This window comes from Gavialis gangeticus, unplaced genomic scaffold (assembly GCF_001723915.1).
Source record: "Gavialis gangeticus isolate Ggan-Ray unplaced genomic scaffold, GavGan_comp1, whole genome shotgun sequence".
Lineage (NCBI taxonomy): Eukaryota > Metazoa > Chordata > Crocodylia > Gavialidae > Gavialis > Gavialis gangeticus.
Genome location: NW_017729032.1, coordinates 255,693,983 through 255,712,241, shown reverse-complemented (window position 1 = coordinate 255,712,241; position 18,259 = coordinate 255,693,983). Strand labels below are relative to the sequence as shown.

At 38.5% G+C, this 18,259-nt stretch overlaps 2 protein-coding genes across 2 annotated transcripts in view; both read left to right on the top strand.

Moving 5' to 3' along the window:
- ABHD10 (abhydrolase domain containing 10) overlaps positions 1–5,209 on the top strand; it is a 7,481-nt gene extending 2,272 nt beyond the window's left edge. Inside the window, exons 2-5 of the mRNA XM_019525762.1 lie at positions 673–856; positions 2,294–2,405; positions 3,238–3,375; positions 4,317–5,209. Coding sequence (XP_019381307.1) covers positions 673–856; positions 2,294–2,405; positions 3,238–3,375; positions 4,317–4,658 — 776 coding nt within the window. The 3' untranslated portion in view covers positions 4,659–5,209. The remainder of the gene's footprint in view (positions 1–672; positions 857–2,293; positions 2,406–3,237; positions 3,376–4,316) is intronic.
- Positions 5,210–13,208: 7,999 nt separating this feature from the next.
- TAGLN3 (transgelin 3) overlaps positions 13,209–18,259 on the top strand; it is a 25,317-nt gene continuing 20,266 nt past the window's right edge. The window contains exons 1-3 of the mRNA XM_019525763.1: positions 13,209–13,418; positions 13,773–13,954; positions 14,854–15,028. Of these exons, the coding sequence (XP_019381308.1) occupies positions 13,775–13,954; positions 14,854–15,028 (355 nt within the window). The 5' untranslated portion in view covers positions 13,209–13,418; positions 13,773–13,774. The remainder of the gene's footprint in view (positions 13,419–13,772; positions 13,955–14,853; positions 15,029–18,259) is intronic.

Sequence of the window (18,259 nt, the reverse complement as noted above, 5' to 3'; positions counted from 1 at the left end):
GGTCAATAATGACCCCCAGGTCCCTTTCAGATGTGGTGCTAGCTAGTGTAGCACCCCTGTAACCTGTCTAGGTCTGATTGCAGCCTATTCTTCCCTTCTAGCGTGCCCACATCCCCCAATATCTTAGTGTCATCAGCAAATTTGAACAGGGTGCTTTTTACCCCCTTGTCCAAGTCACCAATGAAGATGTTGAACAGTGCAGGCCTGAGGACCGAGCCCTGGAGGACCCCGCTGCCCACATCCCTCCAGGTCAAAAATGACCCATCCACCACCACTCTCTGGGTGCGGCCCTCCGGCCAGTTGGGGACCCATTTGACTGTGTGGATGTCGACACCACAGTTCCCCAGTTTCTTAATGAGAACGGGGTGAGAGACAGTGTCGAAGGCCTTCCGAAAGTCCAGGAGGACTATGTCCGCTGCTACCCCTGCATCTAAGGATTGAATATCACTTATAAATTGTGATGCCTCAAGACTTAGAATCCTTTTAACTGATAGTATTTGGAATCACTACTAATGATGCTGTGACTGAATACTTTACTTGGGCTTTAACACTGTGTTTTTAAAATTAATTCTAAGGCTGGCAGTTTGGAAGCCAAACTATATTATAAAATTTTAGCTTCTGTAAGGGATCTGATTTATAAAATGTGTCACTAAGTGTGTGTCTCTTATTTAGTTTGCAGACTGAAGTCATCAGTCAGTTTCCTTACTCGACCTGATCGTCCAAATCTAGCTTACCATAAGCTAAAAGGCAAGAACCCAGGCGTTGTTTTTCTCCCAGGTCTTAATTCAAATATGAATGGTCACAAAGCAATTGCACTTGAGGAATTCTGCAAATCTCTAGGTCATGCCTATGTAAGGTACGATCAAGAAAATTGTGTAGAGAAACAAATATGATTAACATTATGGTGTTTGGAACTAAGAAGTTCTATAGAAAGAAAGGCATAAGATCATTTGCCAAAATGCAAAACCAGTGTGCAGTGTAGCAACAAAACAAAAAAGCCCCTTCTTGTCCTAGTGTCATAATATATATTTGAGATTTGGGCACTCTTCCTATGTGGAGGCTGCATTAAATTAGTAAAATATATTGTGATATGTATAAGATTCAAGTGATAGTCATTCATTCTGTAACCTGTGTAGAATTGCATGAAATTTGATATCAACACAGGAAAGGAAATGTTTAAAATTGAAGGTCTCCATTTCTGTTATGGTTAGTAAGTTGGGTATTAACTAAAACAGAGGTGTCAAAATTGTCTTGGGCCATGGGCCAGGTCCAGACTGTGGAGCTTTTTGCCAGTCAGATCCAGCCTGGGGCATGCAGTGGCAGATCAGGCTATGGCACCTCTGGCACAAGGTACACACGAGCTCTGGCTCTGACCTGGGGCATGTGGTGGTGGCAGCTCCTCCATCATAGGGTGGCAGCAGGGCCAGCACAGGAGAATGTCCAGGAGGCAGCAGTGCTGTTAGACAAAGTGACCAGAGACCAAACGGGGCTGTATCAATCTTTGCTCCTCCTGGCCGCTGCCATCACATGCACCAAAGCTCAAAGCAGTCTACTCCCCTTGAATGCATCCCCTAACTTCTAGTGACCCACCAATAGCCCAGTGGCCTGGATAGAGCTCCGTGTGCTGCAGCCAGTCTGCAGGCCTTATGTTTGACGTCCCTGAGCTAGATTTTTTTGCATGCATAAAATCCAAGCTTGCAAGCTTCACTGTTTGGGTAAACTACTCCCACATGCCTCTGAACTTGTCCATTAAGCCATAGCAATCAAGTTTGAGCTCTGCAATTATTATTAATTGTGTCCTTTCCATAGAAGTGCTGCATCATAGGAAAGCTGTGTAATTTATATTGGGTAAAATAAGGGAATGTACCTCACCTCAATTAAATTAGTTTGATAATGTAAAGAACTTGTTAAATCTTAGATTATGCAGTAAAATTTTTAGTTATGGCAAACATGTTTAGCAGTCAGTTAGTACCAGAAGCAGACATTAAGTCTTGGGTACATTGTGCATCTTTCACTTCTGTTCTGGGGAAAGTACTGTCTGCATGCCTGGGTTAAAGCTGAATATCAGATTTCTAGATCTACATGGGAGTTCTGTGTCACTCATTTAATGAACATGAAAGCATGTTTAAGTAGATGCTCACTTTCTTTCTTAATCATTCCTGGAAAACTCTGTGATAGTGTGTTTGTAAGACCATCTCTAATATTTAGCAATGTTTGTTTTGGGTTTTTTTGTTAATGAAATGCATTGTTTTAACCAATATTATATACTTTTATTTTGATTGTTACTCTGCAGGTTTGACTATACAGGGTGTGGAAGCTCAGATGGTAATCTTAAGGAATGTACAATTGGGAAGTGGAGAAAAGATGTTCTGTCAGTACTGGATGAACTCACAGAGGGACCACAGGTTACTCTTGAATTTATTTTAAAATATATTGCATGAACTGTCTTTCTAAATAAAAGCAATAGCCAGTTATTCAGTTTAGTGGTTCAAATGGTTGCTGCTGCTACTTAAAGGAAAAACAAAACAAAACTTACAACTTTCAGTCTGATTCATCTTGGGTAAAATTTACCAGCTAAGCTCTCCCAAGTATGTAGATGCTGATAAGCAAACTAATATCTGTGGATGTACCAAAGAAGCATGCTGCAGGAAAATAAAATGTGGTGGATTAAAAAAAAAAAGTTGCCAAGAAAATAAAGCCAAGAGGTCAGTATTAAGGTGTTTGCAACTTAGATGCCTTAGTAGTAAGCCCCTTCAGGTATGGATATTTTACATTTGCAGGAGTGGGAATTACAGTAAGCTACTTGAAGAATAGCTCAGTATGTAGAGACTAGAAAAACTGATGTAATTCAGTGAAAGCTTTTTTTGTATGAAATATTTATTAATCGTTGCTATTTTATTAATAAACCATTTATAATGCAAAATTCTTGTCAGAATGAAGTGTCAGAAATGTACTTGATGCTGAACTATATTTCAGTTTTCATTTTGTGTACAGTGGTTCAGTCTGAGAGCAGTAACCTTCCATGCCAAACAAAAGAATAGTAAACTGCCAGATCCTGTAGTACTTACTCAGGCAAAATTCCTACTGGCAATGACTGCAGTTCTGCCTGGGTAAGGACAGCAGGATTAGGACTCAGGTTTAAGTAGCTATACAAAATTGTACCTAAGGCTTTGCAAAACAAAGCAGAGGGACTTTTTTATTTTAAATAGAAGAATCACTTTAATTTCTTTTTTTAAGATTCTCGTGGGATCCAGCTTGGGTGGATGGCTGATGCTTCATGCTGCAATAGCGCGTCCTGAAAAAGTAGCTGCTTTAGTTGGAGTAGCTGTAGCTGCAGACTATGTCATAACAACTTTTAACCAGCTTCCTGTTGAGGTAAATGCTTGTGGTTAGCTTTTTTCCTTTTTAATTTTGTTTACATTTGTTTGAAGTTCTTTTCTATGAAAGAATTATAAATGTGGCTAAACTAAATCAACAGTAGGCAAAATCCTTTATTTCTTTAAGGGAATTGTCAGGACTAGCTAAAACTTGTACTTTTAGGTAGTTCTAGTGCCTAAAAGCTCATCACAACTCAGGGCCCTGTTGTTAGCTTGCTAGGTGAGCAAAACAATGAATAGTCCCTGCCCCAATAGTTAATAATCCAAGTACAAGCCAACCGATAGAACAATGTGGTGAGATTAGTCTTGTCATAAAGAACATGAGTGGCCACCGTATACCTACACTCACAGTGTTTTTTCAAGTTTTGCTTCTTATGTAGATAAGGAGAGATTAGGAGGAATCTGACTGAAGTAACTTGGCAGAAGTTTACTAGCAATTTCTGCCAGGTGGGAAAGACTTATTGTAAGTATTAGGTTAAAGGCCAAGAAGGCTGTTCATTGGAAGACCCTCATGTTTGAGTCTCTGTGGCATGACTAAAACCAATTGTGTAGATGTTTCAGGCTTGTTTGTAGCTGAGACGCCCATGTTTTATTGCTGCTGCAGAGGAGGTGTAAGTTGGGGTTTAGGAGGAACTTTCTGATCATGAGTGCAGTTAACCATTGGAGCGAGTCGCCTAGAGAAGTTATGGGATCTCTATCCTTGGCAATTTTTCAAGAGCAGGTTGGGCAGACACTTGGCTAGGATGGTATAGTCAGGGATAAACCTATTTTGAGCCAGGGCCTAGACAACCTCACAAGGTCCTTTCCAGCCCTGATTTCAGATGATCTATTTTTTTTTAATTTATTTATTTATTTATTTTTTTGAAGCTCACTATAATATCAAATTTCAAAAGAATGTTTCTCTTGATTCATTTTTTGACTCTCTCTTTTTTCCAACAGGTAAAAAAAGAAGTAGAAGAAAAAAGTGAATGGAAGCTGCCAACAAAACATAACAAAGAGGGCTTTTATTGTTTGACATATGATTTCATTAAAGAAGCAGAAAACCATCGTCTCTTAGCTAGTCCTATTCCCATAACTTGCCCTGTAAGGCTTATCCATGGCATGAAGGATGAAGATGTTCCTTGGCATATTTCCATGCAGGTTGCTGACCAGGTCCTGAGCAAAGATGTTGATATTATCCTCCGCAAAGCTGGCCAACACCGGATGAAAGAGAAAGATGACACAAAGCTTCTTGTGTACACTGTTGATGATTTGATTGATAAGCTGTCACACTCAGTGTGAGTTGCATGGTAAAACAAATGCGTGATGAGCACACATGGCTCTTTCCTGGTAACTGAAAATGTCTTTAATGGCAGTGAGACGCTGCTGAATCAGGAAAGGTGCAGATGCTATGAACAAAAGGAACTGAAGCTTTAACTGCTGTTTTGTTTACCTCTGTTTTGTTTAAAAAAAAAAAAAAAAAGGTATTTTCTCAATGCTGCATTTGCACAAATAGTAGAAAATGTGAAGAAACTGCTGCTGTTTGTTTGGAAACTTCTCCCCCACCCCAGATCTGTGACTTCTTTAACAAGTTTCCTACACTATTTTGTACTGAAATGTTTACCTTTCTTAGACTTGTGCCAATGCTTATTTTTCTACTATTTGACCTGTACAAGTTATTTTTACGTTTACTTCACACACTTCAAATATTGTGCTTCATGCTGTAACATTCTTATTTGAGTCCTTTAAAACTTATGCAAGTTTTTTGGCTCATTTAAAAAAAAAAAATACAGCTGAAATGTTTAATGAGATTTGTGTCTTTGAATATAGAATGAGTCAACATGAGGCATAATAAAAAAAAACAAGCTTCAAATATTAATTAAACATTAATAATGTTAATCAGAAAAGCCCTGATTAACAAAATAATGCTCTTGGTGTCATTTGTGCCTGGGATGTAATATGATGAGCAAGTTGGACTTCGTGGTGTTATACTACTTAATCATCGTAGCCCTGATGCACCACTTGGATAAGAATTGCACGACTATTATGACTTATGGATAGCTAGCTCTGCCCTAACATTCTGCACAATGTACAGGACTGAAATTCATAGTATTTCTGCTTTTGTTAGCTTTTCATTTTGAGGCAGAAATGAAGTGAATAGACCAATGCTTGTTCCCAACATCGTGCATAAAATTGAATGCACACACTAATGCTGTTGAAAAATTGCATTTTCTGATTGTTTTGTTGTTTTTGCTGTTGTCTCTAGGGAATAATATCTACTCAACTCAAATTATAACTTTAGTTATTACATGAGTCAACTGTACACAGCTTCCTGTTTGTTAAACTGCTTACTTAAGCAGTGTTAAAACAAAGCCAAAGGTTTGTCAGTGTTATGCTTTTTGGCTTCGCTTTCCCCAGTTACTCATTACAATGAATGTTAATTTGGCGTGCATGCTTGGAGAAAGCACAAGGAAGGATTTGGCCTCCAGTACTTACTCTAATACTGGACTTGAATACTTCTGTACATTAGGAACCAAATCTGCTTTATAGACTAAACATGATGTATTCAAATATGAACACTGCAGAGCTGAAACGAAGTTGCATATAAATCAGTAGGTGGCTCACCTGTGGGTTAAATTATGAATGTTTGTCAGGTAGATTATTTCTCCAGAAATAAAATATATGTGCTATGAAATGTCAGATGAGCTAATTTAGGTAAGAGGCTGGAATAACTGAAACCATGCACTGTTACTGTTTAATTAGAAAAATAATTTTTGACCACGGTTTAATTAATTTTCAATTAATAAATTACTTCAGGATTACCAAATAAACATTAAAGCCACTAGGGTTACCATATGCCAAGAGAATCTCAAGTCTGTTAAAACTTGATAGTGTTTTTTAGTATTACCTTGGTATTAACACTGAGAAAGAAACACTAAGTGGGGGTTTTTTTTTTGTTAAGTACTGTTTTGTGTATCTGTTTTGTCACTATACAAACAAGAGGTCATAACTTGCCACTTTCACAGCCCAGCTGGAAATAGAAAACAGATGACTATAAATTCAGAGGAAGCAAGGATACGGCTTACAGTTTAAATCCCAGTCTCCTGACTTTTGTAACTTGTTCCTTTAATCAAATTAAGAGGTTGGATAAGAAATGTCTATTTATGAATAAGAACATTTCAGGAATTCTGTCTTCCAAGTAGTACTTTTAGCATTTTTCATGCATGCAGTGTATATACAGTCCCTTCAGTAGGACAGCCTCTAAAAGTTGACCATTCCTCTACACTTTGAGTGAAAGTTCGGGAGATAAGGGTGTATGTATTCACTTTTCTGGCATCTGGTGAAAATTGGCACTTTGTTCAGAAAATTATTTTTGTTTTATATTGTTGTTTCTAGTACTTGAAATATGGAAGTTGGTTGTGAAGTTTCTTTCCTGAAGAGTTTTTAAAGTGACTCAACCAAATCAAAACCTGATTTGAAAACTATATTCTGCCCTTGATACATCTTGGACAACTTTTGTACTCAATTGCTTAATAAAGCTCTGTCCTCAGGTTCTTTCACTTTTTTTTTCCCTGGCTACATCAGAAGGACTGCACAATTCTTGCTAAAAACGTAGCAACAGACTAAAACAGATGGACCCCAATTACACCTAAATCTTTGGAGACTTTAATATGTGAGGAGTAGGACAAGAAATGTGAGGTTTTTTTTTTAAAAACATGTCCCTTAAATCTTCCATTTGTAGCCATTCTGATAAGGTAAAGAAGAGAAAATGTCCATTAGAACTATGCCTAGTCTAACTGTATAATGGAAACATGTTCAACTTTACCTTCCACTGAAACATTCCTGTCTTAAATGTTCAACTCTACTTTCCACTGAAACAGTCTTGTTAACTGTCAGCTGTCACTAATAAAGTACTGTTGTGTCAGTAAATGCTTCAAGTGATTTTTATAATGATACAGGAGGATGTGGTGTGAGTGGAAATAATAGGATGGGGCGCTTGCATGTACAATACCTTCTGAATGGTTTGGCTTGGAAAGCAGATTCTTCAGTAACCTTTTCTTAATACAATACAAAATTTTGTAAGGTTTCTGACTGGACTTGCAGCATTTTCTCAAGTGCCAAACTTAATTTCTGTCTCTCAAAGTAATTGTTAAATAGACTTTTCCTATGGTAGTAATGGTATTTCCCTGTGTTTTAACCAAGTTTAGGGGAAATAGGTTCAAACTGGGTTGGATGATGTAAGAAAACAGGCCCTAACCCATTGCCTCATTTATGTTTTCTTTACTGATGCTAGATTTGCACCACTGATAGTAATGTCGGGAAACCTGAGGGAAGAATGATTATTGTATACTCAGCCTTCCTGCTGTAGGGCCCCTGAGACTGGAGAGATTTACAACCTACTAAATAATAAGGTCTCTGTGTAGGTTTTTTTCCAGGCTATCTGCTTGGCTGGGTCCTTTCTTAGGAAGTCACACTAGTCACTAGATAATTTAATATTTGCATATTCTGGTGTGATTCCAGTCTCATTCAGTAAAGCCTTTGAATCTCTTGGGATATTTGCCGATGGCATCTGTCCTCTCTTTTCCTTTACAATCATGTAGACAATCAGTTTTAAATGCTACCTTTTCTATGCATAAATTCTGCTTTTGTAGGAAAGCTTTGTGTTACAATAATGTGCGTTACATATCTAAAAAAACATTTTAGCCATTTTACATGGTCTGAATATCTAAATTCTTATAATTCTGTATCAAGTGTTTTGCACATGCTTTGTTTCATTCTTTTTTTTTTTTAAACTAGTTTTCCAATTCATTGCCCACTATTAATAGTAACTTCTGAGCATATGTATTTTTTTTTAACATACAAGGTGCAACCAATGAAGTTATCTGAAATTCCTTGTTCAGTTTCAACTATAATAGTCAAGGCAAGTATTTCTTATCACATTTTTGCCAGTGGTAATTGCCACCTTAAGTTTGGAGGTTTCTAAAGTTTCCTTAGTTTTTCAATCGGTACTGGTTAATACATCACTGACATTTTAGTGCATCTGTCTCATATCAAAACCAAATTAATTATTTGTTCAATCCTTGATCTTCCTTCTTTGACTACCAGCAAAGTTAACCAATCACTGTTGATAGTGTTGGTGAGCTTTTTGTAATGTGTACACCAGATGAGAAATGGACTGAAACCAAAAAGATGGCATCACATTACCTACTTATAGCAGAAATCAATATGGGCTGTGTTTGACCTTGCTGTTTGCAAGTGAAAAGTCTTAAAAATCTAGCGGCTTTCAAGTATTCAGATCACAAGTATTTTCTTAAAGCTTTATGGGGCATTTGGAATTGTATCATACACTAATTTTATTCTTTGAAAAATGCTAAAATTTGGATACAGATTTGTCTGATCTGAAGTGGTTTCTCTTCAGACTGTTAGGAGACCATTTATCCTTTGTTTCTGTTTTGGCTTAAACATTTCTTTTTAGCTTCCTGGTATTAATATAATATACACATCCCTCTGCCCCCCTGCTGCCGCCAAACCTCCCTCCCTAGCCTTGTGGTAGGTTTGATTAGGTTTCTTTAGCTCATCCGTTATTGACTACTTACCAGAGACATATTGGGGCTGAGAATCCTGTCCCAGCTATCATGATACAAAGAGACTGGATATTAACAGTGCACTCAACTGGGATGTCTAGCTGATTTTAATGCAAGTTTAACTTAGTGTATTGTCAATACCTGGCTGTATTTATCCCATCCAGGTCATTAAAATTAGTAGTGTACATTCTTGCCCAATATGCAGCTCAAGACCTAAAAATTTCAGCTTTGAAAAACAAAACAGGAAAAGAATTTTTTCTACCCCTCCCAGTTAAATTAGTGATAAACAAGTAATTGTAAAATATAATTTATCCAGGTGACCAGTTATATGCTCTTGACTGACATTTTGTTTCAGATCATCTGCAAAGCCCCCGGTGCTATTTAGTTCACAAAGCAAAATCTAATGTCTTTTTGAAGCTGGGAATGCAAGTTGTCTAGCATTTTGGTACAATCCTTGAATTATGCATACACTGGAGAAAAAGCATTTTCTTGGGGGGGGGGGGGGGGGGCGAAGATTCAAGTATATAAAAATTATAGCAGTAGCTATAAACCATATAGAAATTAGACTGTTTTTAATGATGAACTAATACTAGTATGTTGACCCTGTTGCTTAACAATCTTTATTCTTTTTATCTTTAAAGACTAACTATTGAGCAAGTGCTTTCTGTTTCCTGAGTGCTCAGCTTCATTAATGCAGTTTAACATATACTTATTTTTACAGTAAGCCAGTATATATTCTACTTTTGTCCTTCCTTTGCTATAATGTCTGACTCTGTTATATCTAACAGCTTCTTTTTTTAGTTAAATGGCAATTAAGTGTTTGCCTTTTTGAAAGGCTTTCAATTCATCCCTTTGAAAAAAATGCAAACAATGGTACTTTTCACAGAAGCTGAGTGGGGCCCTGCCTCCTGCTCTGTCATTTTTATGTTAATTTTGGTTAGATGCTTTTTCTTAATCCCACTGGCAGTCATTATAGGGACCCTGCGATTTATTGCATCATGCTACTTCTAACCACATAAAAATGCATACTTGTCTTTCCGAGAAGAACCTGGAATGAGTTATGACTCTGCAGCTGATAGGGTATTGGAAACTCTTCAGTCTTGCTGTAATATACAGCACTGAAACCCTGTCCAAAACAGTATGTTCAAATGAGAAATTGTCCTATTTCCCCAAGGTCATTCCTACCTATGTAGAAAATAGTGGCATGTGTAGCTGACTCAGTGGTCTGCTGTTTTTCATCAGACATTGTAGAGAAGGACCACGCAAACCACACATCCAGCAGTTAAGGTAAGCAACTGATAACTGTGAAATGCACTTTCAAGTAAACAAATACATTGGTTGTGTTTTTAGCTGTGTAGGGTTCAGTGTATTATCTAAAAGACTGGATAATATTCTCCTGTATCTGCCTGGAAGAGTGTTACAATTATGGCCAAAGGCATACTACAGATTTAACAGTTAAGGGGTCTATTATAATATGGTGAAGCCAGGCCCAGTGGATTTGGGTGTAACTGTACTTGTACCCTAGTTAAAGCCTCAGACCAATAAGATAGTCCAGGGATGTAACAGCAACTGATGCAGCAAGGAAGTGGTGAATCTGAATAGGTGTTAGGATTGTATATTTGTGGCACTGGGGGCATCAATGTTCTCATCCTCCTTCTCTAGAGAGATTGAGTATGATCCAGGTATCCCTTATCTAAATAAGCACCACGGGTAAGTTGATCCTTTTTTTTCCAGCATTTGTATCCCATTTTAATAGATTTGAAGGTCAAAAGGGAACAGTGTGACTATCTAGTTGATCTATAGCACAAGGCAGGCCATACAATTTGCTTCTCATCCCCTTGTTTATGTGTCTAAAGATTGTGCTAGCCCTCTCAGCTGCAGGGTTGTATTGAGAGCTCGTGCAAAGCTGATTGTCCTCTATGGCTTTCTGAATTCTTTCAGAAACATCATTTCCCAGGGCAGAGTTCTTGATCAGTTGCAATCTTCTACTTCTGCTGCAATTTTCTATTGCGCCATATTGTCAAATCTATTGTTTGCCCCTCTTCAACCTATTAAAGAATTTCAGTAGGGTGTGGATAAAGAGCTTTCTTCTTCATTTGTTCTTCATTATCATTGTATAATTGACATGCAGATTTTAGGGCAGGTCACTGAGAAAGTGTTATAACAGGGCCAAGAATGGAACCTTGTGGGACCCAATTAAAATGTATCTGGTCAATGATGAGTCCTCATTTATTGTATTTCAAGACCTATCAGTTAACCCAAATTTAAACCATTTAATTTCCCACTGTCGTGCCACCCCAATCGAAATATCTTACAGAAATCTCATAAAAATGGTGTGGTTTGTTTTGACGCAACCTAGCTGCTTCAAATCCATATTGATTAATAAACACTAAATTACTTTCCTGTAATTCTCCAATTCCATAACTGCTGGCCTATTTTTTTTTTGCTCTAGGACTGCTTGTCAGAGTGATAGATCTGTATTAACTCGCATCTTCCCATTTAGCTTTTTTTAAAATTTGACATGGCGCTAGTTTTCTTGCCATTTTTGGAAACTTCTCTTTTTTCTACGACTTGTTAAAAATGGTCCAGAACTTTGCATAACTCCCTCTGGGTAGAACATTCCCTTGCGAGCCGGTTCCGTGGGCAGTTAATGGGCTTAGATGTGATGGGATGGAAGGGCATCCTTTTGTGAATAAAGCTGAGAACAGGTGTGAAGCTAGACAGTTTCTTTATATCCCACCCACAGTGGGTCCTGATTCCTCTGCTACTTCCATGGAAAGATGTAGAACATGTAGCCACTGGAAGAATGCTAAGATGGAGCTGCCAGTGCAAACCCCAAGTTCCCTCTACTCCATGTGGCAATAGGCTGAATAGTGCACGCTGTGGCTCTTAACCATTAGTTTGTGTGGAAAGACAATCGTATCCATGTATTGGTCTCACTGTGACTGATGCAACTTAAATTTCTCACCTTCTGAAAGCTTGGTTTGATGTCTTTGTCCTTGTTTTCTGTAGTGGTTCTATTCAGTGAGCCTATAACAACGTGCCCTATGGCACAGAAAGGACCTAAATAATAGCCTTGTCACGTAACACACTCTGGAACAGCTGAATTATGTAAGAAAATATTTCAGGGGTTTTAAAATTACCAGTGCATGAAATGGAAAGCACTAAATTAAATGCTTGTAGCAGAGAAGAATGAATGAGGTACTCTATTAAATTTTTCATCTCCCGAGTCTGCTTAGGCCTCAGGGCATCTTGGGTAATATAAATCTGAGAGCTTCTAAATGTGAACAAAATGGGTAAGAAGATAGTGAGATAGACAAGTTGTAAAAAAGGGGAAAAAAATCATGGAGAAAGTTTAATTGGAAAAGACATGATTTTGAATTTACATCAGGCCTCATCAGACTCCCTGTGTACAGAGGCAACATGATTCATGTGTCCAGAAGGAACCGTTTTAGCTCAGGACAAATGCTGTTTAATGCAGCCTGTGCGACTAGAACAGGTGTAAAAGGGGTTTTCTTTACAAATCCTAAACCTGCAAGTTAGAAGAAAAACGTCTTGGGTTATCAAGTCTATCCCCTGCTGCTGTAATACGGGAGTAAGATCAGTGAGCAAAAACTGGAATTGCATCTTAGACATCAACAGATCTGTGTTGACTCACTCCAGCCGAAGACTTGGCCCTTACTCCCTACAGCATTTTGGCTAGTTCTTAGTCCAAGCATGTCTTTAATGTCCCAAGTGATAGGGCTTCTAGCATTTTCCTTGGGAGACTCTTTGATAAGATGATACATCATGTGGCAAGGAAGATACATTAAGCTTTGCCTTTTTTTTTTTCTTTTGCCTAGTCACTTACTCTTCCTTTAATTTTACCTTGGCAACCCTAATGATGCCCCAGTTGACAGTCTCTCACTGTCCTCTCTGCAGCCTTCAAGGATGCTAGCATTTAAGGTAGAGAGCAGGAAAAAGAAGATTCTTCAGCCATTCCAAAATCTGTTGTTTTCATTTCATGGGGATAGAGGAAGAATACTGACTTCAGTTCTCCTGTAAATCTTTTAACTCTAGAGTGCTAAAATGGCTCTCTGATGCTGCAGGGGGTTGAATAGAATGGGATGAACACACAAGTCAGTTGAATCTGGAAAGTGAACAGCACAGAGCAGGGAAGCTGACTGCCGATGAGCGAGAGAGAGACACTGGACTCCCTGGCCGTGACTGAGTAGGCTCTTAGCAACGCCCCTGCTTTGACCCTCCTCATATGCAAGGAAAATCAAATCGATACAGCGTTCTTCAAATCGCCATGCTGCTGCTGCAGCAGCAGCAGGGCGTTGCATCAGCCTCCATCTCCTCTTAAACTTATTGATGCTCTCAATTTGATGGTCCCTGGATCGCTAGACCTGCGCTGGTGCTGAGAAGGACCGATTGCATCTTAAAAAGGATCCCTCAAGCTTCGATGTATAACCTTCATTGTATTAGCAGATATTAGGTAGGCAAATTGAAAGGACTTTGGGATTTACTGACAGACAGAACAATCCTTTGAAGCTCTTCTATAACCTCTTTGTTCCTGTGGTGAAGCTTCACTTGCAACTTTGTTTTAAATTATAATTTGATTTTTGCTTCTGTTCTGTTTTTTTTATAAGAGACTTACTTTCCCCACCCCCAACTATCACACGTCTACACCCACCTATACCCTTTCCCCCCCTACTTATTTTTGTTTTGGATTTTGGCAGTTCATCTGTGTAATATGTATGCTGAACTCTTTCCTGTTTCATTCTTTTATGCTGCTTTCCATCTGCATGATGAGAACCTTCTAAATTAATGATCTGTGTTTTTGCTCCAGACATGGCTAACAGAGGACCCAGCTACGGCTTAAGCCGAGAAGTGCAGGAAAAGATTGAACAGAAATATGACCCAGAATTAGAGACCAGGCTGGTGAACTGGATTATGACACAGTGCGGAGAAAAGATAGAGCAGCCACCTCCTGGAAGGCAACATTTTCAAAAATGGTTGATGGATGGAACAGTAAGTGTTGTTATCTTATTTCACATATTGCATTCACTCCATGTTCAGTGAATTATTGTACATTAACATCTGTCCCATAATTTTCTGTTTTTCATCTGGCTAAATTTGTTGGACCTGATTGCCAAATAACTAATATACTGATATACTGATTTCCTTCTGATCAGGAAATGTTTCCATCTCAGACTGTTTCTTTTTCTGCCAGGGTATTGGGATGGATATGAATATAACATATATAAGATGACTCATTCCTTCACTATCATTTCTCATGCAGCTATACCAGTTTTGCTTTTTAAATGAAGCAGGTACTTTAAAAAAATACATGTAGCGTTGAAGTATATAAATATAGTATATCATATAATATATAATGTATATAGAAAGAAAAAACCTTGGTGTATTAGATTATGTCATAATTGTCTTCTCTTTGGGAATAATTCTGAAACTCTTACATTGTATTCCATTGGTTTATTGAATAAACACAGATGCTGCTGTTTGCATTGTGCTGTAAGACTTGGCTAATTAGTGAATCTTTGCCAAAGTGGCTTTAACAGTATTTCAATTGATTCTGTTTAATTTGCTTCACCTCAGGCGTGGGGCTTTTTTCTTCTGCTGTCAGTTCTTACATAACCTCTGAGAAATGCAGGCCAAGATTCATTTAGTCAGGCTATCGGTATCATTAAGTGAAAGCTTTAATAGGATTTTTATACACTTAGATTATTGCCAACTGTAGTTTTCTCTCTCTCTCTCTTTCTCTTTTTTTAATTAAAGAAATGATTTCCCCAAGAGATTCTACCCACGACAGAGCTCTTGCTCAGTGTAATCCCCCCCACAGAAATTACCTTCTGGTTTACTGATCTGGAACTAACTGTGTTTTAAATTCTGCTTCTATTTTTATCTCTTAGTTGTTGTGCAAGTTAATAAACAGTTTACATCCAAAGGGAAAAGAGCCTATTCCAAAGATCTCTGAATCAAAAATGGCTTTCAAGCAGATGGAGCAGATATCACAGTTCTTAAAAGCTGCTGAAGTCTATGGAGTTAGAACAACAGATATTTTCCAGACAGTGGATTTGTGGGAAGGTAAAAAATAATTTTGGACATAAGATTGTAGTCTTCACTGTACCCTGCTTTGATCTTCATTGTATTCTGCATTTTGTCTAGGGATAATTCTCTAATGTAATTATCTTTTTGCTTCTGTTTGCTTTACTCATTACCATGTTCTTCTGGAGGTGCATTATCTCCTCTAAGGGATTTATATTACCCCAAGGACAAAATGGAATCTTTTCAGACTAATGTGCTATCCAAAAGCCATTATTCTGACAAACCCACAGACCTAATAAAACTAATGTTCCCTTAAATAATTATTTCCCAGCAAACTGCTACTAATAGTAAACAGGGTATGCTCTTTTTTAGTGACAAGCTTTTATTGTTGGTTTCAAATTAAATATTAGGCACAAACTGTAGCTACAAAACTGATTCCTTTAAAAAAATAAGAAATCACTACTGACAGGGAAATATACTTGAATTTTCTTTTTCTTATTCATCGTGACAACTTAAAAGCAAAAATCAACACAGAAAAAGATGGGACTTTGGTTTCCATAGTTGTCAGCTCACCGTCTTTTCTCTTTGAAAAGATCACTATGGAAACATACAGATCAAAATTCAGAATGCATTCATGAGTTTGCAGTAGCTCCAATCTAGGTATGTTTGCTTCATTCCACACAGGAACCAGGAATGGTTTCTATTACTTATCTTGAAGCTTTTCTTCTTTTTGTAAAGGTTGTTCACATTGCTTTGTCCTCCTGTATTGTGGTCCATCCATTTCTAGACTTTCTATTCCATACAGAGCTTGTCTACACATGGCCCTTTTAAGCAGGATTAACCTAAAATCACCATTTTTAAGGCACATTAAGGGTGCATGTTCACATGTGTATGCCCTTAATGTGCCTTAAAAATGGTGATTTTAGGCTAATCCTGCCTAAATTTTATATCTGCTTAAAGTAAGTACCAAATTTAAGCTGGCATAGCTAAATCTCATTAGCTCATGTTTAGACTCCTAATGCATATTAACTCAGTGTGCATCAATTAATACACACCCATTAATGTGCATTAGCATGGCTACACATGGGCTAATGCAATTTAGATATACCAGCTTAAATTTAATACACATTAACATGTCTACATGTAGACATGTGCCTAAATTGCCTTAATATGCCTTAAACAAAGATGCATTAAGTTTAGATGCATATAACTACACGTGTAGACACACCCACAATGTTGCTAAGTACAGACTGTCAAAAAGCCCGAGGCTAAATTGATTCAATCTTTGTGGGTTAGTTTAAACTGCAGAGATTGAACTGATAAGCAAGTGAATGGTCATTCACTTTTGATTTTGAAAATGCAGCCACGTGCCTGCAATGGCTCAGGTCAGAAGCCAACGGGTGCTAGACCACGCTTTCCTGCTCAGCTGCAGCAGACAGGTTGGGCCAAGGCTAGCCTGCTCACTCTGTGTGTGTTGTGGGGTGGGGTTTCCTGGGGATGTGCAAAGCATCCTGGGATGCTGGCGGGGATGTGAGTTAACTTGAATATGGAGGGGATCTGGGACAGAAGTTTAATAAACCGATTTAACCTAAATCAGTTAAATCTGACACTACATCCATCCAGGTTTATCTTAAATTGGTTCTGGCCATTTGAAAGCAGTTTATGTGCACTAAATTTCTGTTGCGTTACAGACTTTAACTAGTTTCTGATCACTTATGCTGGTTTATGTGTAATTTTTGTCCTTAACCTGTGTGTTCTGGGGTATTTCTCTGCAAAGTGATACTGGGGCACTGTGCAAGGATTCAGAAGAAATGGACTCAGGCTTACTGAAAGCAGGAATTAACTAAAATGATTTGGAAACGTGCAGTGTAACAGGGTGGATGAAAAGGGTGAAACGCAGAGAAACAAAACAATGGGTAGAGGAGACAATTGGAGAGTTCAGTCAATTTGGTAATAGCTGTGGTGTTGCACGGAGGAAAGGAAGATGGATCTGCTTGAGACACTGTTAACTAGGAAACAGGCTTCCTCAGCTATACAAAGACAGTTGAGTATGAGGGTGGATGGCTTAGGAAAGACAGCATCTGCCTACATAATAAAATCTTGATGATTCATGAACCTCTTCTAGATGCACATGCACTGAAAATGCTGGTTGGATCTCATTTACCTGGGCAGATTGGGGCATTATGGCAGGGTTGTTTCCTCTTCCAGGATTTTGTCTAATCTACTCTAAGTAGTCTTACACTTCCTGAGGGGGTGAGCATGGGGTAGCAGAAATCTGCTCCTCTAATAGCCTATTCAAGAGGCAGATGATTGTCTCCCATCCATTTTCTGGGGTATTAATCCCTTTTAGGTACTGTTTGGCATAGCCTTTGATTCTTGGACTAGTTCAGCATCACGCAAATAAACTTACAAATCCTGGTTCTTCCTTAAAAAAAAAAAATGAAAGAAAGAAAGAAAGAAATGGAGGAAAAATGCTCATAAAGATAATGAATCTCCCCTCATATCTTTTCCTTTTCCCTCATTGCTCTGTTTAGCAATCCTGACAGTAAATGAGGTGCCAAGCATTCACACAAGGTGCCACACAAGTGTTCCTCACACTGTTGTCCCAGCTCGGTCCAGCTTTCCACAGCCAGAGCATCTCTATTCTGAGATGATGCAGCAACTGTTAATCCTGTCTTGGTTCATGCCCCGCTTATTCTCTCACTGCAGCAGTACCACTGCTATGGCAATGCTGAGGCATTTCAGTTTGGGTAAGAGTGAATTAAAATGCTGTAAGAGGACAGCTAGAGGTGGATATGGGGATGAGTTAAGCAATCACTTTGTATTGGTATATCTTTATAGTTTAAATAATTCCCAGGTTGTCCTCTGCTGTGGGAAAGGAGCCCTGGAAGAATGAATTCCAGCATCCATTGTTGGAAGGGAAGCAGCTATGCTGCCTATTAAGTCCTCTCCTCCAGAGCAGCCTTTCTCTTTGGGACTGATTTCCCAGGTCCTCCTCCTCTCTGAGGCAGATATCCAGCACCTTCTGGATAGCTTTGCCTCAAGAAAAATGGACTTTTTTCTGCAGCTGCTTATATGGACGGCCCCAAGATTATCCCCCCCACAACTGATTGAACCCAACTCTTTTGCTATGCTATGCAGTTCTGTATGTACTAGTATCTACTAGCACATGGGTGTTTGGAGTTTGGATAAAATGACAGCAGGGGCCTAGAATTAGAGTACCCCATGTTTCAGTCTTTGCAAGAAAGGCTGGGGGGGGGGGGGGGGGAA